General features: G+C 39.2%; 1 protein-coding gene across 1 annotated transcript in view; it reads right to left on the bottom strand.

Moving 5' to 3' along the window:
* LOC140241752 (cytoplasmic polyadenylation element-binding protein 3-like) overlaps positions 1–15,051 on the bottom strand; it is a 57,621-nt gene extending 42,570 nt beyond the window's left edge. The window contains exons 1-2 of the mRNA XM_072321502.1: positions 13,426–15,051; positions 4,963–5,092 (exon numbers count right to left, since the gene is read on the bottom strand). Coding sequence (XP_072177603.1) covers positions 4,963–5,092; positions 13,426–14,640 — 1,345 coding nt within the window. The 5' untranslated portion in view covers positions 14,641–15,051. The remainder of the gene's footprint in view (positions 1–4,962; positions 5,093–13,425) is intronic.
* Between the last annotated feature and the right edge of the window lie 8,098 nt (positions 15,052–23,149).

The raw sequence follows: 23,149 nt of genomic DNA, 5'->3' as shown, positions 1-23,149 counted from the left end.
TGGACAGAAGAAAGAGTAGTGTTATTAATATCCCTTTGGAGAGAATTTGCTGTACTGCTCACCTCCCTGGTTGTAGAATCGTACATATAGTGATATAGGAGATTTTGAGCAGGGAAATCCACTTTCGAACCGCGAGCCAGGCAGAGTAATATTGCAAAGTGCCCATGCGTCAATTTTCGGACTAATTTCCCGAGGCAGGCTGTACGAGCTGATGAAGACGCACATTCGCTGTATCGGGCTATTTTCTAAGATCGCAAAATGTCCTGCTAGTTTGAACTTCGGGCTGATGAAGACACGCCTAATGTACGCGTTTGGTAATAGGATACCTGGTATACTACTTGCACATACTCATAATACCATTGACATCACTTCAAAAGATTTTAGCTATTCACTTGGTCTACTGCTCATCACGACATGCAGTAGCAACCTAAACCATTGCACTCTGCTGCTATTGAGAGTACAGTTTTTGTTGAACAGTTTTGGACATTGCATGCTGATATTATCCATTTAACAGTTTGTACATATATTGTATAATCTATGTACTTTTGTGATGGGCTCACGATCAACTTGCAGTTTTGCACCATTGCATGCCTCTGATGTCACAATTTATACAACACACACTCACTTACGTACATTGCATGTATTACGTACATACATACATACATACATACAGTGTACATACATGTAGAGTGCGCACTCGGTCACTCAGTTGCTGTCACTTTTAACTGATCACTTTTGCATCTGTGCCTCAATACAATGCACATGTGCAGTGTTTGTACAACCAATAGCCTACCATAAAAAATGGTTGTCATACATAGTTCCTGTATCATATTCAAGAATTGAAGTGGATCACATTCTTTGACAACCGAAGTGTTACATACAACATTGTATAAAACAATACTGTTTTTTATAAGCTGTTGTTTTCGTGAGGGTTTAATTTTTTGAGAATTTCATAAATTACTGGTGGACCGCAAATTTAACAAGCAAAAATGTTGCCCTACACTAGGGTAATAGGGCACTTGTACGATAGCCTCAGTTGTCAAATCACGAAAACAACACGTTGCAAAAATGTCTCTGACCTCCTCCTTCACAAAAAATATCTGTATGCATGCAAATATCTATACAGTACACGTAGTTTCAGTAGAGCAATGAAACAAGGTTTTGCACTTTGGGAAAGATCTTATACCACTGCACTTGTGACCAATTACTACGTACGCAATGGTGAAAGTCACTGTATTTTTTCTTTACAAAAATGACCTTTGCAGTCAAGAAACTCAGGTAAAGTTGATGACAGCAAACATCTTGGCAATACTTGACACATTGCATCATACAGCCTTCTTTTCCGAAGCGGATTGTGCATGCAGCAACTCCCCCCCCCCCCCTTTATCTGCACAAGTCCATTGCTTGAAAAGGCCTTCAAGTTCTACATGTTGGTACCTGTATTTGTTTGTTTTGTCCCATACCACATGGTCTACCGGGTAGTCTTTGGATATAATGTATAAATGGAGGCCCCATTGACATTTCCCTTCGTAAAGCATAACGTTCAAATGTGCAGTATACCTGTGTACGTGCATTTAACACGTATTGAAGATTAGTCCCGAGTATTCTTGGACTGGGGTGAGTGGGAATTGCGTGTTATAGGAAAATCAGTCAGTTTTCAACAGGTAAAGCTTATTTGTACATGTATGGCAAGCTACACTGTACTACAATGTAACTTCACAATGATGAGTGCTATAGAATTGCATTGCATAATTTCATTAGAAAAAGTACAACTCAAGTCAACAAAAATAGAATTTAGAAAATCACCCTCAACCATGGACATAGCACAGAATTGTACCTGTAGGTCTGAATGACAAGATACATGTACTCCACAATACCAAACTGGGTATTTGTGTAATAATAATAATAATAATAATAATAATAATAATAATAATAATAATAATAATGACAATAATAATAATAATAATAATAATAATAATAATAATAATAATGATAATGATGATGATAATAATAATAATAATAATAATAATAATAATAATAATAATAATAATAATAATAATAATACACTACATTTGTAATGCGCTTAGTACAATGTTTCTAAGCGCACAGGGAAAAGACAAAAGGACAGATCATATGAAAAATGAGGGAAAACAGACATGTCATACTTTCTTAGCAGCAATTGTCAAAGGTTTGTTATTTTGCAGTTACCTTCTATCAACCATGAAATTACTCCTGGAAACATTTTTAATGCAAAATTAATGATTGCCCCCCCCCCCCCAAAAAAAAGAAAAAGAAAAAAAAGAAAGAACAATGGCAATAACAAATTCCGCAAACATTATCCACACTTGATAATCTTTAAAAAATTGAAAAAGCTTTCAATTTTGAAGTCCTGATGTGCCGAGTCTATGGATGTTGTATTCCTCTGATCATAAAAAGGCATTACCTTTATAGGAAATTGTATCTTTTGCGAGGGGGTAATGCTTTGTGTGTGTCGTCATCAAAGTTATTGCCTGTGGAATTTTAAGCTGCTGAGTCCTTATGTGTCTTCTGAACATGCTTACAATGTAGAAAAGCCATGTGACACACATCACTCAAAGCTTTATCTTTTGTACCCATGTCCTTAAAAGCACTTTTAAAGTACAGTATGTCACATTGTTACTAGTACATGTGTACATCAATGTACAGTATGTTGGATTTCATAGAATGATCATGCAGCCTCCTGTGGAAAGTGTTCATTGTCGGAGAAAGCCAAAATATACACTATGGTGGTTGCTACATGAGTCAACAGCATCTGACACGAGTCTGGACTATTTGCTGCTCCTATTTCTATCCCAGGAAAATCTACCACAGCAACTTAACCTCCACTCATTCCTGTGACTAAATATGAGTAGGCAGAAGCAATCATTAATAGCACAGGAAAGTGCTAAATTGTCTGGCACGTGCTGGCCAAGACAAGGGTAAACTTCATCCCAAGCAGAAGAGAACAAACTCATATTAGTTTGAAGTTTGATCAACAAAAGCCCTGTGGTGACAGATTCCCCCCCCCCCCCCCAGAAAAGAGGGAAATATAAAATACACAGTGCACAAAACAAAGACAATATCTAACAAAATTAACTTTGGTGTTCGACATCCATTTCTTCTCCTCTCTCTCCCTCTTAGTCTTTTTGTCCTCACAGACTAGACACATATCAATTAGTCCTGAGTAATATGCCTGGTACACTGTATATCATTCATCTGCATACCATCCAGAGTGTGTCTTTGCCTGTAAATCAGCCCTTTGGATTATAATCTTAAAGGGAACACAAACCCAAAGAGCAATGTGGATTAAATGAAAGCAGCAACATTACTAGTAGAACACATTACAAGTGAAAGTTTGAGGAAAATAAGACAATCGATGCAAACGTTATGAATTTTTAAAGTTTTGGTGTTGGAACCGCTGGATGAGGAGACTACTAGAGGTTATGATGTGTGAGTGGACAACAATGTAAAGAAAATATAAAGAAAATTCCACAAAAATTCATTTTTCATGAAAATTACAAATTCCATCAACTTGATACTGACATATGTTAAGGGTAGCAATTATTCCCCCTGCTTTCTGAAAGTGGTTAGTCAAGTGCTCTTTCATAATGCTAGAAAAGTGAATTTTTGTTGAATTTTCTTTGTATTGTTGTCCACTCATGTGTCATAACCTCTAGTAGTCTCCTCATCCAGCAGTTCCAACACCAAAACTTTAAAAATTCATAACTTTTGCATCGATTGTCCAATTTTCCTCAAACCTTCACTGATGTGTTATACTAAAATGTTGCTGCTTTCACTCAATCCACATTGCTCTTTGGGTTTGCGTTCCCTTTTAAGTTAATTGCCAGTCACGTTTCTTCTTGTCTCATGACTTTATTGAACTTTGTTAGATTCTATACATTTTGTACATGCAAGTATCTTTATTAAAAAAAAAAAAAAAAAATCTATCCAGCTTCATACAGTCTGTAAGTACTTTACAGACATGCCTGCTACTACGTACTACACAATCGGTTACATACACATGTACCTCTTGCATTTTTTTCCTTTACACACATGTACACATGTATTTGTTGGTTTTGTTTGGAACATGTAGTCTCTGGCAAGTACTGGAAAATACAATCTCGTTTGTTGTTAGAACAGTCCAGTGTATTACAACTGTATAAAGTGGACTCCCGTTATAACCAAGTCCTCGAGACTTATCGAAATTTCGTTATAACTGAACAAATAAACAATAAGAATAGATGGAGTGGATAATGCTGCGGCCCCAATTTTTACTTTGTATATTAAACTGGAATTTTGTTATAACCGTGTTCGTTATGTTTGTTGTAATGTTTGTTATAAACATGGCCATGTTTACCTCAGACGTTAGGGACCCTAAAGAGGTCAAAGCACAAAGCATGAGTCCGAGGTGAGTCTGACGTACAACATACTATGTAAGTCTGAGGTAAAGATCATGCTAGACAGCCTAGAGCAACTCTAGCACAACCTCCCGAAATTGTGAAGACTTGTGCTAGATGAGAGGACTCTCATCTCAGCATGAACATGGCACACACTTCTGGTAATCTGTGCTGTTTGTGGCGGAGTGTGCATACATGTGCAGGAGAAACAAACTGCTGCATCTCTGGAGGATAAGTGCATGACCACTAGTTTCCACAGAAATGTACACCAACCTTGAGCTAGATGACCAGGGAACTCAAAATGGGGGTTCTCTCAACCCCCACTGAATTCAATAAGTATAAAAAGTGCTCATTTTCGTCTGCCATTTCCTCCGGAGATCTTCCAGAGGTCCTCTTAGACAAGGGGACTTTAAAATGGGGTATTAGTCATACAACTTTTTGAGGATTGTTTGATGCCCTACATGCGGTGGCAATTAAACGAAAAAATAAGGATACAAATTATAATAAAATGTATAATAAAAGTAAAAGTAACGAATGAAAAACTCACATGTACCACGTGTGTTAAACTCCATAGAAGGCCTGTCTGCACTTCGCATGATGTCAAACAGCTGATGTTCCAGGGAGGCCAATTTGAGGTGGTCCATGGTGGCAGTCTGTGTTTGCTGTCCTGGATTATCCTGATAGAAAAAAAAAAAAAAAAAGGTAGCAATTAATGAAGTGATTTATATGGATAAGAGTAATGTCAAAACAAAGAGACGAAAAACAAAAAACAGACAAACAAGCAAACACCTCCACACACACATGACACACAAATATCAACAAGGAGGCCTAAAATCTCTAGCATTTGAAGATCTGTGATACTTAATGTGCAAGACGGAACAGTCACAGGAAATTGCAATGCCACATCAAATATTCCTATTTGTTGTCCTTCAACTATCTGTCTATTTTCTTTATTCCTTGCATTTGCAATACAAGGAAATGGTTTGTGCTGCATATTGACTCTCTGACTCTGTCATGCAATCATCTTAAATACAATTTGTAGCTGTACCACATCACTAAAAAGACATGACGACACTATTGTACCTGTAATTTTTCTGTACCTCAGGCCCACAAGTCCAAAGAAGTGTGAATTTTTTTTTATTGTAAGAAATAAAGATGGGATGACTTCATCAATTCACCAATCTAACATCATCAAATGCTCTAACTAAGCATTCATACTAGACTTAGAACTTTGGAAACAAATTGGTATTCACAGGGAATAATTTTCCAACTCAAATTTTATTAGCAATTTCAGCTGATGAACAATATTTTAAATGGTATCCTGTACACTTCTATGGAAGAAAACTGCTACACAAAAGTTAGTTTGTATTGTATAGTGGTATGAAAAATGCATAGCAAATTGCAATGCGATAGCATGAAAATTATTCCCTGATTCAAGTGATCAACTGAGGGACATGTATGAATCAGTGCATGCCATTCCCCCTCCTCCCCCCCCCCCCAATTGGCTGTGAAATGAGATCTCTTACAATTTTTAACAGGTACACTTTGCAAATATTTCACATGGTTGCAGGCATCTGAAAGTGAACATACATTATATTGCTTTCTATTCTAAAGTACATGTAATTCCCCCCCCCCCCCCAAAAAAAAAAAATTGCATGAACTTCCATTTCTACCTTGAACACAATGTTTGATCTATTTAGTCACCACCCCCCCCCCCCCACACACACACACACATATGTACACACACGTTTACGGTGCATGTACAAAATGCAAGTGAACAAGTTTGACAATACAATTCCCCCGTTGTACTGTACACTGTACATACATATATGATGTATGTATTATAATGAAACTAAGGAACGCACACAATAATGAATGCACCAAAGATTCTTTGCTCTGGTCTCCAGTCTGCCACAGAATTATGAATGAGGTTCCGAGATCGTTACATGTGTATCACAAAGCATTTAAAGGTAAAGCTCTGGGGCCCGTTTCATAATGTGACAAGCTACTGAAATCCTTGCATCTGATTGGCTGAGAGCAAATTTGTCATAGAAATGTGGCAGTTGTCACTGATGACAAGTTTTATGAAACGGGCCCCTGATTACCATACCATTATTGAACTGTGGAAACTTATATAATGTGTTAAGTAGCCTGTGCAATGTAAATCGTGAAGATCTCTAACATAAATCTTTAACTTTAAATAAATCAAACTCAGACAAACCAATACTCTGAAAAACCTCAAACAAATTATGTGTGGACACTGAACATGGATGATGACATCTTGGAGGCTCACATATTTCAGAAATGTAGCAATGTACCAATTCCATTACAATACCACTTGCTGAACAAGTTCACCTGTGTGGAATTTATGCATGCTTTCTTATTTTGTTATGCTTCCTTGAGCCCTCACTCATGCATCTTTATGGTGAAGCTGCCATGTTCTCATCCTCGTTCATTGTGATTTGCTACAACTTCTGAGAACACTCTCATTCCTCATCACAATGACTATAAATGCTAAACCTGGAAGGAATACAGGAAGGGATACGGGTATCGCTTAAACGGGTACTCCGTTTACTTGGGTAATAATGTGTATTGTCAAAATCACTTCCAATGCACATTATGATTACCTGATAATCGGGTTGCCTCTCCGCATAAATGGGTAAATAATTTTCTTCTAATCTAATTTCTACCCACATTTTATCACAGATATATCACTTCATGAAATCATGAATGTCAAATTTTCCACAGCAAATCGCATTGTCTGCTTAATTTGCAAAGAAGACCGATCATTTGGGGAGTGATTAAACATGAAAACACATGTAGCTGGCCCTCACAATTGCATAGACAGACAGGAGTTGAACACACTTGCGGTCCCCCCTTGCTCTGCAACAACATTCACCATACGAGAAGTTTGCAACAAAAATCAGGCCATGGACCAGCTCCATAATTTCGCTTTTTCCCAGTCACTTCTCGCAAAGTAACCCGACGTTCTATGTGACTAGTGCAATCAAAGGGATGTGTTCATTTCAGAAAAGGCCTGCGTGTTACCGAGGAGTCTATAGTCAAACTACAAAGTATTCCGAAGACATATTTGTCCATAAAAAGAGTGTAAATTATTGCTCGTGACTGAGCAAGTGTAAGGTATGTATACTGTGACGTGCAAGCACGAGTGTTAAGCATAGTGCATACAGTGTAGGTGTTTGGCGCAACGTACAATGCATATAATGTACATTGTGTGTGTCAATTGTGAATGAGAGGTGTTCTTCTGTTAATTGGGTACTTTGCTTGATCGGGTAAGAAACGCTCTGCCCGAGCCCACCCGATTATGCAGAGAGTACTGTACCTACGTTGTAGTATAGGCTATGCCAAGGCATGCATGAGTAAGAAAAACTGGATGATATTGAACACTAACTTGATGATAATTCCCACAAAAGACTTGAGTGCCAGACTTGTGTAGGAGGTGGGTGCCCCTAATAGCATTCCTCGAGTTCCAAACAGAACATAAACAAAAAGTGTGACTACACATCGTGTGTACACGTATAACATGTTCTCTTGTATGGGAGATCTGGGAACAAAGATGAATTGGTTACAGTAAATGTATATATCGCCGCTGGGGCCACAAGACCTCATACAATTGCTACAAAATGTCAAATGTTCAGGAGAGCAAAAAAACATGGCAGCCAAAGCACTGTATCCAATGGGATAGACATTCCTTTGACATGCTGTGGTGGCTTCATTTTTGGGGTAAGACATCTAGGATTTGGACAGGACATCACTTAACCGATTATCTGACCATTAATCCACAAAAGTCATTTTCACCAAAATAGCAGATACAAGGTCTTGCCACCCCAGCGACGATATGTAGATGCTCATCTGAAGTAAAGAACCCTTTGCCATTGCAAACATTTGCTGTTGTTTTTTTTCTTTTATTGACCCAATTAAAAAGACTGAACAGTCGATTTATCTGTTTGAAACTGTCCCTTGATTAGAAAAATAAATCACATGTCCAGAAATAAATATGAAGAGGTCGAATGCCAAGGCAAATTCATTTAGTGATGCTGTCACAGTTGCATGCTGGTGTACTGGTAATACAGTACATGTAGATGATGACTGGTGGGGGAGGAAACATACTGAATGTTCCACCCGAAGGGTTTGAAATGCTATTGAGGGAGGTTATAAGTCCCGAGACGAAGTCGAGGGACTTGTATAGCCTCCCTCAATAGCATTTCAAACCCTTCGGGTGGAATGCTTGGTACATGTTCCCGACAACAAAAGTCATCATCTGTTATATTATATGGGTTAGTCATGGGTTAGGCAAATTTATCCTTATCGATTGCGTGAAAAATATGATCGTTCAATCGCTTGGTATCGTTTGTCATTTGTTGCGTGAAAATGTTTTCCCATGGGAGAACATTACAAAAATGTTCTGCCCATGGGCAAACATAACCAATATGCCTCCATCACATGACTGTGTTTAGCCAATCACTAACCGGTATTTGACTAACCCATTTAATATTGTACAGGGCTCACACCTATAAATAAAATGGACTGTCCCAGACCCCTTCACAAATTCGTACCAAAGATACCAAAATAACTGAAGAAAAAAATTAATTAAAAATCAATGATGTAGTTTGGCAAAAAACTGAATAGCTGTAGACATTGAGTATGAATTCCTCTACAAACTGCATTTTGGTTGGAAGATGAAGCTTCTCTGATGGAATTTGAGGGGACTATATTTCATTGGGTACGTGTACGGAAAATAGGTGATTTTTTGAGTGACAAGAACTCGTAGTCTAGCTTTGCGGACCCTTGGACAGAATTAGAGCAGAACAACCCACCCTGGAAATTTGATGGATTAATGGGTATATCTCACTTATTCAGGTTAGTGAAGATGAACACCTCATTTCTCCCAGCTATTTTACAGAATTTTTTGAAGTTTGAATTTTAACACACGTCTCTATGGGGAATTATTTACCCGTGTGAGCCCTACAATGTACTACTACACCTCTGGATACAGATCCTTGTCATTTGATTGGTTGTTTGCTATTGATCATTCATCCAACTTCAATATTACAGTGTACCCGTACATCATAATTCGAGCAGTTGGGACTCATTTACCATGAAATTTTGGATCCATACGATTTGCTCCATTTCACGCAAGCCGAGAGCCCGGCACACTACGCATTATGTACAATTGTAAAACGCTCGCGTTTGCAGTTTGTATGCGACAGCACGCTAGTGAGTAAAGAGCTCAGCGAGTACTCTCTTGATCTCAGATCCTGCATATTCTCTCGTTTCTAAATTCATAAAACATAAAATGACACTTGAGGATCCTACTTTAGGTGTTGAAGCAAAATAATAAATGTTTTTCATTTTTGCAATGGACAGAATAATTCATTTGGTGAAAGATGAATTATTGGTCAATTCAACCAGGTGCAGCCGAGTTGAATGGATCATTCAATCTGTCACCTCATGAAATGTCCTGTCCATTGCACTCATAAACATTCAGTATTTGTATAATATCATCCAGTACAGAGAATGTTATTGAGTGAGTGTGACCAAGCTTCACATACAAACTTACACAGCATGACCATCAAGCAGGGACATCTCACTCTGTAAACTGTAGGCCTACCTGGTACATGTACATTGTAAGCACTACAGTGTAAATATGTTTCGCACATCATGCCTAGCAAATGCTGGTGATTTGAGCAGCTGGTTTGCGCCAGACCAGTGCAGAGCAGCATTACTGCCAACAAACGCTGTATACTAGTCATTAAAACTCTTAAATTTGAAAGAAAAAAAGGCAGTAAAAATGGAAAAAAAGATCCAAAGAGGAAAGCCTCCCCATTATCACTTTATATCCATTTGAATCTTAATAAGAAAATATTAAACTACAAATAAAGAGACAGAAATTGCTTTCAATCATTGACATGAAGGCCTACACAAATTAATTCACTGAGCAGAGTTCGCAAAATCTTTGCGTGAGGTCACATGAAATGAACACCTTTTTTAACGCATAGGGCTCATTCACGCTACAGTGTACATCCAGACACCGTCTTTTCATGACTGTTTCGCAGTTTCTAGACTCACTAAAGTGACAGTTCTAATAACATTTCATTGCACTCTCTGTGTTCTGAGCTCTCCATTGATGTCTAAATTGCCATGCATACAGTGTACATCGATGTATCTAAGGTTTCCCTTTGACTGCCTGCTTCAAACATTATCTGAATCACTGATAAAAAAACACAATGTAGGCCCCAACAGGCATACAGTTGTACTTTGTATTCCCTGTGATTCTCTGTTCACTACAATGTACACTGTACAAATGTATGTGTACTGTGTGTGATGAGACCAGTACTTCTGACAAAGGTACTCCTGGGAATTTATCATCTGTGTGCCGGATTCTTTGCTGACACTACATAAATTTCTAACTTTTTATAAGCATCGTGGACATATAACAGCAACTGGTACACAGCTGTGAATCTCTAATGGCGTTAAACACCACATGGCCTTTACTACATATAGCGTGCAGTACATGGCACATTTTTTTGTTCACACAATGTGATGCAAAGCAGCTCTGATGATGCATGGAAACATGCTGGTGTAGTGGTGGATACTATAAAGTGAATCTGATAAAAAAATGCCTTTGCTGGAATACCAGTATGAACTGCTACAACACCATACAATAATTGTGTACATGTAGGTTTACAACAATTCTACAGGTCTTTGTTTCTACATTTAACCACAAGCATATTACAAATTGGCCATCCCAATTTTGTCTTGGTGATTCCAGACACTACTGGTACTTGAATTCACAATCAGGAACCACAGTGAAGGAATGAGACATCAATCTCTTTTTAGGAGAAAAATGAGAGATCTCCCACCTTGGAAATGGTATTCAGTGCATTTGTGCTACAGGAGTCAATTCAAAGTAGTTTCATATATTGTATACGCCAAATATTTCATGAGGTTTTTATTTTTGCGAATTTTGCGAGTCAGGTGCTACAGATTTTATTGTATTTGCGAAATTAAAGACACGCGAAAATATTGACTCTGATCCCGATGTGAATGTGACGTACGAGTGTACACTTCTCCGTTCAGTACAGGACTCCCCGATCGCGAATTTCACCACTCGCGAAATCATCGGGAGTTCCCAATTCGCGAAAAAGACACACGAAATATATGGCGTATGATCAGTTCCTGAATATCAGTTGACTCTCTGAATTTGTGAAAACAAGGCAAGTGCCAAAATGTGACTCGCCTATTCGCGTAGAAGAAATTAATGTTTTTCCAACTCCCGGAAGTTCATTGACCCCGCCTATGACCTTTGACCTTGTGGTGACCTTCAACTCCCCAAGGGACATTTACCAGCCAAGTTTGGTCACAAACGGACATGGATCAAAAGTTTGCTGTATGAGCCATAATCGAAATGCACCGCAAAAACTTAACATTGGGCCCTTTAAGTTCATTGACCCCTGCCTGTGACCTTTGACCATGAGGTACTTGGTACCCTTCATGTTAGTTAAGATGTGTAACTTTGTATAGAAATCCTAAGTAGTAGTTTTTTGTAGCGTTACGGATGGACGACAGACAGACGACGGACAGATGCCACAGGCGATCCCTCAGTCTCCCCTCATCTCCGGAGGGCTCGACAATAAAACTATCGGTAGACAATGACGTACTGTAATATGGCGATTGGTATGCCTCCGCCATAATGCATGGTTGTCCTAATAGGTCTATGGCAAGTCAAGTTTCATTTTACAACTGTAGTAACGCTGTCCACAAAATCAATTACGAATGGAGGGACAGACAACCATCAATTTGAAGATAGTGCCATCCAAAATCGACCGCCTGCTACAAACTGTAGAAGCTTACTTTCTACCCATACTCTATAATATGCTTTTGCGCATGGTCGAACCTTGGCAAGGGAGGTCGAACCTTGGTACAGGTGCTGTAATACAGATGTTCGCAGCTCCTCAGGGTTATCAGATGTACTGTAAGATTATGGAATCTAGCTACTAGAAGAGTAAAACCACCAGTTTTTGGCCACCCTGCAGAATCCAGACACTTACATTGTATCACATATCACAAGCCCGCAAATTTTATTGTCACAACACACACATACGTGTATCACATCATTTCACATACAATAGTGGCACTGCCGTTCACAATGGGGAAAGTCCCTTAGTAGTCACCTCCAAAAATCTATCTAAAATTCCAAATTTCGCTGTCAAAAATGCAGAATTGCGCACCTTTTCCAAAGTGCATGCGAATTAAGTCCATTTTTAAGAATCAGGGTAGCCGAAAAAGCACTATAAATTGAGAAATACGCAGTTCTGTTGCGAAATTTTTTGGCTTACTGTAAAACGAGGAATGTTCGCTTGCATTTTAATTTCATGAATTTCGTGAGCGCCAAGATTCACAAAATCAAAATGCACACGAAAGTTGTCTACTCTGTATGCACTGAATGCCAGTAGAAATTCATGAAAATTTCATGCGGCGAACATGTCATATTTTACAGTATCTCAAGCTCAGACTAAGAATGTGATGGTTTCCTCAAAAACACAAAAGAAAAATAAAGTCTCCATACATGCCAATGCAATAACTGAATGTACAGGGTTGAATGCAAGTGCTGACTTGCCAGAATTCGGACACTAATGGGTGCTGCAACGTCCTCGATGCAACCTTGCACCAAAAAGGTTAATGGCGTGGCACATTTTTCAGTGGCCTTGTAAGTTGTACACAGTCACTGTTCGTGCATTGACATTGAACGCATATAGCCCCTGTGTGTTCGGATTCTGGAGAGGCCAGACAGATTCTGGTGGATTATCAAGGCGATAAAATTTTAGGATTTAGTGAAATTCTACGTCTTAACAAAATCAACATTGAGATAAAAGTAGTTTGATATAGATCCCATTTTACATCTAGATTCTACATTGTGGTAGATACAATTTTGTATGTATTATTTGAGTTGAACAAATATCATTGCAGTTAATGATCTTTGTCTTACCTGGAAAGGAAACAAAGTGCTGTTAGACAGGTGATTGTTGGACAGATGATGGGTCCCATTCTGCGTTCCATTGTGTGTATGGCTCTGTGCATCTCCACCACCTCCTACATCTCTTGGGAAATCAAAGGTTGTCTGGCCCTGGTGGGTCGGATGAGAACCTGCTGTTGAAGGCAGATGGGGTTGAGAATAGCTCTTGCCTGGTAGCGAAGTACTGCGATGAAATTTGGGGGGTGATATGATAGGGTTGCTGGTTGCTTTCATCTTGTTTGGAGATAATCCTAGCGAGTTTTGGGAGGACTGACTTGGGGTTGAAACATGGGTAGAAAGTGGAGGCATGGAACGACGATGGTGACTGGTCTGAGCGGCAGATGATGGGGATCCCACAGTGCCCCATGGATTTGTCTGTTGTTGCAGACTCTGTTGGGCAGTATTCCATGATGTTGGCTGTCCTGCATTCCAACTTAGATGCTTGTTGGCCAAGAGCAAATTTCCAGCTTGTAATTGTGCCTGTTGTAGCTGACTTGAAGTCGGAAAGAGGTTCTGCTGTGGGGCACTTGGCTGTGGGGGCAAGCTACGACGGTGAGCTGCTTGCTGCATGTTCAGCTGAGCCTGGGCCTGGGGTGACAATGTTGGACTGAACAATGGAGATGAATTCAGGGGGAAATTCTGGAACTGGTGCATTGCTCCATTCATGGCTGGAATATTCTGAAAGAAAGTTTCATCAGAATTAGCTGTTGACCAGAAACTCGGGGTATTGAATACACTAGAAACTGTAGCTGTGTTGCTGCTTATTACACTATTAGCAGACTCTTGCTGATGCAGTTGACTCAAGCTAACTGGCTGCTGTGGGTGATGTAGCCCAATGCCCAACTGTTGTTGTTGTTGCTGCTGCTGCAGAAGAACTGCAGATGTAACAGATGGGTGGTCAATGTCAGGCTGACTTTTATTCTTTTCGGGAACAGTTAAAGGGCTTGAATCTCCAGACTTTGCCTTTGAGACAGATGAAAACTCCTCTGAGTTATCTGAACTTTGGTCGGGGTTTGGAGAGAGCTGCTGCATATGCAGTTTTCCTGCACTTTTTTCAAGCAACATGTCATCTTGCATTGTAAGTGAATCAGGGGAAAACAAAGACGGACTGCCCAGATTTGGATACAATTCCGGCGGTGACAGAGCCCTCGTATACGATAAATTCAATTCGAATTTTATATCCCCCATTTAGTGGTGACAATACAACAAAAGGTCCTCACCCTCGACTTCGAAAGCTCTCCCATAAACGACGATTTTAGCAGTCTGAGTTCAGCCGGCGCTGCGAGGCTTGTGTTTACTTCGGCGATTACCAGTTAGAATAGCACTCCTCGTCTCGGGATTCCACCTCAGCTCCCTCAACTAGCTGTAGATCTAACTGTTATACGGTTTTTGAAAGCGGTTTCGTGAGCGGTTGTACCATGAATTACAGCACAAAAAAGTGTAAATTGAAGCCTAAAATGCAGTTCGCTGTCAGTTCGTCTGTCGACCGCAGAAACTTGAATTGCATAGACAGCTAGAGGTCTAGTACCCAGCTATCTTTGGCCAGTTCACCCTGCCCGCGGTGTACTCGTCCAGCTCAAAGTCGTGAAATGAACGGGTACCGGTAGACCGCACACAGCTAGCTGCAATGAATACGCTGTAATACCGTACACCTACAGCTACCTCGTCGTAGCTTGCTTGTACGTACGTAGGCGTTCTTGTCTGTGCACCACAATTTGCGAGCTGGCTGGATGAACGGAGTACATCAGGATGCGCGCGTGTACGTTTGAGTGAAATCATACGTACGCGCGCAGACTACGAGCGCGGTGGATTCTGTGGGTTGTGTATAAATGTGTGTGTTTGTGTGTATGTGCGTAGCATCAAGTGGCGTGTAATGAATATACATACGATTTGTACATAGTGTATCCAGCGGTCAGTATGGTACAGTACGATGCAGACCGCGTACAAACCTGTACGATATCACTCGCTGAACCAAAAAGGTATTGTTACCCACCGGTACTACCCACAGACGGTAAGAGTTCTGTGGTACTACCCCCTTAGCTGAACTAGGGAACATGGGAATAATGCATCCATCTCCTACACGCGTATCTGTCACGCGCGTTCATAGGGGGCACACACTGTATACATCAACACACACACACACACACACACACACACACACACACACACACACACACACACACACACACACACACACACACACACACACACACACACACACACACACACACACACACACACACACACACACACATAATATGCACGAGCATCGCATGCGATATGCCTAAAGCGGAATTTTTTTGCCCACACATGCTTATGACAATACTGTTATTTCAACTGTAATCGTGATGCCATGTAGGGGGAGTATACTATAGGGAGAAGTGGAACAAAAATTGCGATTTGATGAATTTTCTTGCATAACTTCTCTGATATGTAGAATGGACACTCAAGTTTCGGACTCAAAGACTATTGGTGCTGGGCTACATGATGGGTTGTTATTTCTTATTTCTAAAAGTCTCGTATTTGTGTTAGGCCTAATATTGATTTAAAAAAAAGCTTCTGAACGGGGTGAATTAGGCCACCCCTGTGAGAAATTGGACACTGGTTGGGGTAAAGTGGGACAGACAGTAACATAACCTAGACAATTATTACAAGTATATTGTATAATTATATATATATATATATATATATATATATACATATATATATATAGACGATGAAGACAAACAAGTTGACATAATGCATTAGAATCCAACTTCATTTATTTGTAAACCAAATTTTCGACCCTTGCACGGATCTTCCTCAGGGTAACAGTGATATTTGTATTTGAAGCTCAGCACAGAAAAATAATAATAATAACAAAGAAAGGCGCCTGGTTGTCAGCTTAGAGTTTGAGCTAGCAACCAACACGCACGGTTGTTAGCTCAAAATTTACGCTATCTTCATGAGTGCAAAATCCTTAAACTCAATTATGACGTAACAATGTATCATAAAATGCATAAGAAGTAAGACATAAGCCGGGTTCACACGTACAAAATAGCGGAATGACGATCGCGATGCACATCCCGAGTTATATATATATATATATATATATATATATATATATATATGTGTGTGTGTGTGTGTGTGTGTGTGTGTGTGTGTGTGTGTGTGTGTGTGCGTAGACCTTAAAGTGTGTGAGTGTATGTGAATTTTTACACTTGAAGAGTTTCAGGGCGAAAGACGTTACACTAGTACAAGAACGTGTAGGCTCCTATATCCATTATTGTCCGTCAGAGAAAGTTGCATTTAAAGCATCTGAAATTTAAAGCAAGAAAATCTTTGATATTTTTATCATAACTTTGAATGAAAGGGAGAAGTGGGACAGTGATGATGTCCCAGTTTACCTTGGCACCCCAAAATTCAAAATGGCGGCTAACACCCGAATTGAGCTAATCCTTATCTTTGATGCAAGTTATTGGAATTTAGGACCTACAATGCATACATATAGCGTGCGAATATACCTGCTCGAGCTACACGATGAATTTAAAGGACTTCACACTGATCGAATTCAAAACTGTACCAAAAAAAAAAAAAGAAAGAAAGAAAGAGCGTGTCCGAAAAAAACCCTTCTAAATCAAACTTTCCAGCAGAGTTGTTGCGGAGCAGTTACCATGTGCTGCTGAGGCCAATTGCCTAATATAGGCGATAAGACCTAGGGGTGTTTCGTCAACGTTAGTCAGCGCTGACAAGTTGCGCTGACAAACGTTGATGAAACACCCCCTGATTAGTTCAAAACTTTTTATACCCCCACCCACACATAGTGTGTAGGGGGGGGGGGGGAATTAGGAATCACTCTGAGGTCGGGTGGCCGGTCGGTCGGTCGGGCGGTCGGTGAGTCCCTTGCAAAATCTTGTGGATCGAACTCCTCTCTCATTTTTGAGCGATTGACCCCAAATTTGGCATGTGTGACCGCTATATCCCACCTCCCTGATCAAAGGTAGATGTGCAAGACACCTTTTTCGTTAGTATCGCATAATGCGTTGCCATGGCAACGGCATATTTTCATAAAAACCTGTGGATCGAACTACTCTTTCAATTTTGAGCAATTAACCTCAAATTTAGCATGTGTGACCGCTATCAAAGGAAGATGTGCAAGATACCTTTTTCGTTAGTATTGCATAATGAGTTGCCATGGCAACGGTAAATTAAAAAAAAAATCTTACAAAATATTGTGGATCAAACTCCTCTCTCATTTTTTGAGCAGTTGACCCCAAATTTGGCACGTGTGACCGCTATCAAAGGTAAATGTGCAAGACACCTTTTTCGTCAGTATCGCATAATGCGTTGCCATGGCAATGGCATATTTTCATAAAATCTTGTGGATCGAACTACTTTCTCATTTTTTGAGCAATTAACTTCAAATTTGGCATGTGTGACCACTATCACAGGCAGATGTGCAAGACACCTTTTTCATGAGTATTTCATAATGCGTTGCCATGGCAACGGCAGATTTTCATAAAAATCCTACAAAATGTTGTGGATCAAACTACTCTCAGTTTTGTAGCAATTCAATTTGAATTTGTTATATGCGATCAATGTAATGTATAGTTGTGCAAAACACATTTGATGTGTGTGTTAATAAATCTGTTGCCATGGCAACAGCATGTTTTTTAACCAATCATACAAAAATGTGTGGATTAACCTAACTCCTTCAGTTTTTAAGCATTTGGCTTGAAAATTGGCACATGTGACCATTATGGTAAATAGATGTGCATATTTACTCTTTCGTCATTGTTGATCAATGCGTTGCCATGCATGGTAACAGCATTATAGTTTGAATGAAAATCATACGGAAATATTGCGGATTCAGTTAACTCCCTCAGTCTTAGAGCATTTGACTTGAAATTTAGCACACATGACCACTGTAGTATATAGATGTGCAAACTTAATCTTTCGTCAGTGGTGAACAATGCGTTGCCATGGTAACAGTTTTTTTTTCCAAAAAGCATGCAAAGTTATTGCGGATTCTGCTAACTCCCTTAGTCTTTGAGCATTTAGCTTGAAATTTGGCAGACATGACCATTGTGGTATGAAGATGTGTAAACGTAATCTTTCGTCAGTGGTGATCAATGTGTCGCCATGGTGGTTACGGCATAGTTTCAATGAAAATCATATAAAAATATTGTGGATTCAATTAACTTCCTCAGTCTTTGAGCATTTGGCTTGAAATTTGGCACATGTGACCACTATATCGTATAGATGTGCAAACTTGATCTTTCGTCAGTGGTGAACAAAGTGTTGCCATGGTAACAGCATCTTTTCACTAAAATACATACAAAAATATTGTGGATTCAGGTAACTACCTCAGTCTTTGAGCATTTAGCTTGAAATTTGGCACATGTGACCATTATAGTACGTAGATGTGCATACATAATCTTCGTCATTGTTGATCAATGTGTTGCCATGGTAACAGCATATTTTGAATGAAAATCATGCAAAAATATTGTGGATTCAGTTAACTCCCTCAGTCTTTGAGCATTTGGCTTGAAATTCGGCACATGTGACCACTTTAGCATATAGATGTGCAAACTTAATCTGTCATTTGTGTTGAACAATGCGTTGCTATGGTAACAGCATCTTTTCACTAAAATACATACAAAAATATCGTGGATTCAGGTAACCACCTCAGTCTTTGAGCATTTAGCTTGAAATTTGGCACACCTGACCACTATGGTACGCAGATGTGCAAACTTAACCTTTTGTTTTTGTTGATCAATGCGTTTCCATGGTAACAGCATATTTTGAATGAAAATCATACACAAATATTGTGGATTCAGGTAACTCCCTCAGTCTGTGAGCATTTAGCTTGAAATTTGGCACATGCAACCACTATAGTACAGAGATATGCAAACTTCATATTTCATCATTGTTGAACAATGTGTTGCCATGGTAACGGTGCATTTTGAATGAAAATCATACAAACATTTCGATTCTCCTATCTATAACTCTCTCTGTTTTAGAGCATTTTGGCTTCAAATTCGGCACATGTTGCCTCTACATTACCTAGCCCATGTGCAAAAAATCTTTTGTCATTGTTGAAAATGTGTTGCCATGGTAACAGTATATTTTGAATGAAAAAGATACACTTATATTGTGAATTCAACTAAGCCCCTCAGCCTTTTAGCATGTGGCTTGAAATTTGGCACATGTGAAGGCTATGATATATATAGGGATAGTTGCGCAAACTTCATTTTTTCTTAATGTCCAACATTGTGTTGGTAACACAATTTTTAATGAAAGCCATAGAAATTTTTAGTTTATCTATCTTGCTCACTCAGTTATTGAGCACTTGACTTGAGATATGGGACATTTGACTAACAGTGAGCAATACATTTATTCACTGTTGAACAGTGCATTGCCATGGTAACATTTTTTTCCATTAAAAAGTGAAAAAAAAAATAATCCTGGTTGAGCTAATTCCCTCAGTTGTGGGTGGGGGTATATTAATCACAATGAGTGATGGTTCTAGTCGAGATATGAGAGGTGTCCAACTTCTCCCGCGTAGGCCCGTAGATACAGTATGTACACCCCACTCTCCCCTATCTACGTACAGTAGACGTAACCTGCAGTACAGTATTTCTCTCTCTCTCTTTTTTTTTTTCAAGTTGGGGGGGGGGGGGGTGGAGGTGGGGTGCATAGGGTGAAGGGCTTAGCCTCCACCCATTTGATTAGAATAAAACAACAACAACAACAGACAAGATAAAAAATAAAACAAAAGTGTTAATTTTCTGCGATTCTTTTTTTTTTTTTTGGGGGGGGGGAGGGGTACTGCAGGTGTATCTGCTAAATTTAGGCCTACTCTATACATTTTTTTTTAGCTGTTCGGATATATGATGATAATTCATAATAATTCGAGGGGAGAACAAGTGCAGTGCGATGATACAATCACAATTGACACAAAGCTAACTTTCCAGTCACCTAAATAGAATTGCTAGGACTGCCTCATACAATATCTTTCATACATTCATACAATATATTTCAATACATGTTAATAAATGTTCAATACATTTCATACAATACATTCACTTGCCTCATTCGAGGGGCGGCGCGTGCATGTAGTCAATTCAGATAAGACATCATATAGAATTATCTACCCCCCCCCCCCCCCCCCCTTTGCCTATATGATGACTTGCCTACGTAGTTTGGCCTAAAATTTTACAGCTTTCCCGTTCTACAGTACGGGTCTTTGTCTCATGGCTGCACTTTGTCCACGAGATTCTTTGTGCTAGGGATAAGAGGCACGCGACTCTGCTCTCTGAGTAACCGCAACTCTGTTACGTAACTGATTTTAAATCGCCTGTGCGTCTCTTTGAACTTGAGCTTTTAGCACAAAGACCGGCGAGAAAAATTTAACTGCACCCAATTAACTGCCCGGACGATCTCGGCACTGACCAAAAAGAGTTTGTTGTTGTACATGGAAATTGAATTACGTTCTTTGTCTAACACTGAATGGCGTTGTATCGCATGCTGTTTGCAGGAAGAGCAATTTTTTTGGACTCCAGACGTGCCAGAGCTTTGTATATTCTACTGTATACTCGAAGAAAACTAGAAAGATAAAGCTGCGAACACTGAGGGTCAGCTGTTTCTTTTTATACTGTAGTATTGGTTCCCCTTTTTTGCCTCTAATGATAATGGCATTATAGAAAGCGACATTTTATTTATGTCAACTTTGCAACATTGTTTGCTTCAAATGCTATTAATACACACACACACAAACAAACAAACAAACGCACACACACAGACCTATGAGAGACGATGATTGTTTCAGAAGCAGACATAAATGTGTCTTTTTCTTCATTTCATCTCGAACCTATGAGTCGATGAAAATTCTTAGGGCCTATATACACGCATGCTATGTTTGGGAAAGAAAAGCAAAAATCCAAGGAGGGCCAATTAGTCCTGGTTAGCTCATAGTACGACAAAATTATTAATGCCATAAAAGGCTTCGATATACTTGAATCTTTAAACGACTATCTCAAAATTTGTAGAAAGTATAAATAGCATGAATTAATCCGAAACAAAGGAATACATTTCATTTAAGCTTGTTTCATTTGAGAAAGAGCATGACACATCGATAAGGAAATTATAACGGCACGCAACATAAGAAACAGAAGCTTGCTCGCTATAATGATCACAATATGAATTGTTGACCAAAAGTTTTCAGAAAATTTTGATGTTGTTAAATATGTATCCCAACAATGCATTTGTATATAATGTGTATTATTCATATCCCAATGCTTGTCATTGGACATTATTTACCATTTGCAGATGAAACAAAAACCCATCTTTAGTGCTTCAGAATAGTTTTAAAATGTGAGATATAGGGATAGAAACAACCAATGTTGTATAAAATGTTAATCAATATTATGTATATGAACAATAATAGTTATGATAAAATAAAACTTTGTTGTTGTTGTTGCTGTAAATGATACATAGGAATTTGATAGGGTCTAACACTGGCGCCCCCACTTTTTTTCCAACCCGGAACTGGCACCAGAAAAAAAAAAACCCAACCCAACAACAACATCAGCAACAATTAAAAAAGAGAGAAAAAACAAAAACAAAACAAAAACAAAACAAAACGTGGTTAAAGGGGTGGTCTATTATATCGGTTGCGCGATGAGGTTTCAGCCTTTAACTTTTTTTGCAAGATTTTTCATAGGCCTACTTAGAAACCTCTTTGTGAGCAGTTAAAGAGCACACAATTCGAAAAGGAATCCAAAGTTCGTTTGATGGAAATCGGTTTTGGAATGACTGAGATATCCAAAAACAAAGTAAAACAAAGCGATTCTAATAAAAGGTGGGTCCCATCTTTTTAGGATTGCCTTGTTTTGGATATCTCAGGCATTTCAAAACCTATTTTTATCAAATAAACTTGGAATTCCTCCTGGCCAATATGCTCTTTCATATTTCATAAGAGAATTTTCTCACCAAAAATGTTAGAAACCTGAAATTAGGTCTCAACCAAGACTATACGATTCCTGTAAGCCTTTTTTCTTCTTTTTATCTTATTTCATTTAGGCCTATCTATTTTTTTTTTTTTTTGTGCCAGAGAGGCTTTAAAAACGTGCGGGGTGCCGGCTACGCACCCTGTTGACCTGTAGTGGTAAATGAAACACGGCATGTATACAAGAGGGTACATGGTTATCAGTGACTCTTATTAGTAAATTTGTAAGATTTGGAAGACAGTTGATTACGAAATATCAGATGATAGCATCTATAAGTCTCAATAGGCTTTACGCATTTAGGCCCATTGCATACAATTTGACTCATCAATGATTGTTACACCCCATTTCAAGCTAGAAAGCGATTTCATCTTCGATTTGAAAATGAAAAACGTACAGCATTACAAATCTGGGTGAAACTGATTCGCTCGAGAATGCTTTGTTGTTAGGCCTAGAATACTGCTGGTTTTAACCAGGGAGGTGGGTACCACCTCCCTGGTTGAACTAACTACTCTTCTCATTCAGTTTCAAGGTTGTGCTGGCTTCGTATACAGTTACTAACCAAGGGGGTATTGTACTTGGATCCGTCAAGTTGAAATGCACAATACCCGTTTACCCAGTAACCATGAAGATGCACGGGCCATGGTTTAACTATGGTGGAAATCATAAATACGCATGAAGGCCACCCTCGCGCGTGCGTGTGTACTATT

Source organism: Diadema setosum, chromosome 18 (genome assembly GCF_964275005.1).
Source record: "Diadema setosum chromosome 18, eeDiaSeto1, whole genome shotgun sequence".
Classification (NCBI taxonomy): Eukaryota; Metazoa; Echinodermata; class Echinoidea; order Diadematoida; family Diadematidae; genus Diadema; species Diadema setosum.
This window is presented reverse-complemented; position numbering and strand designations above follow the sequence as displayed.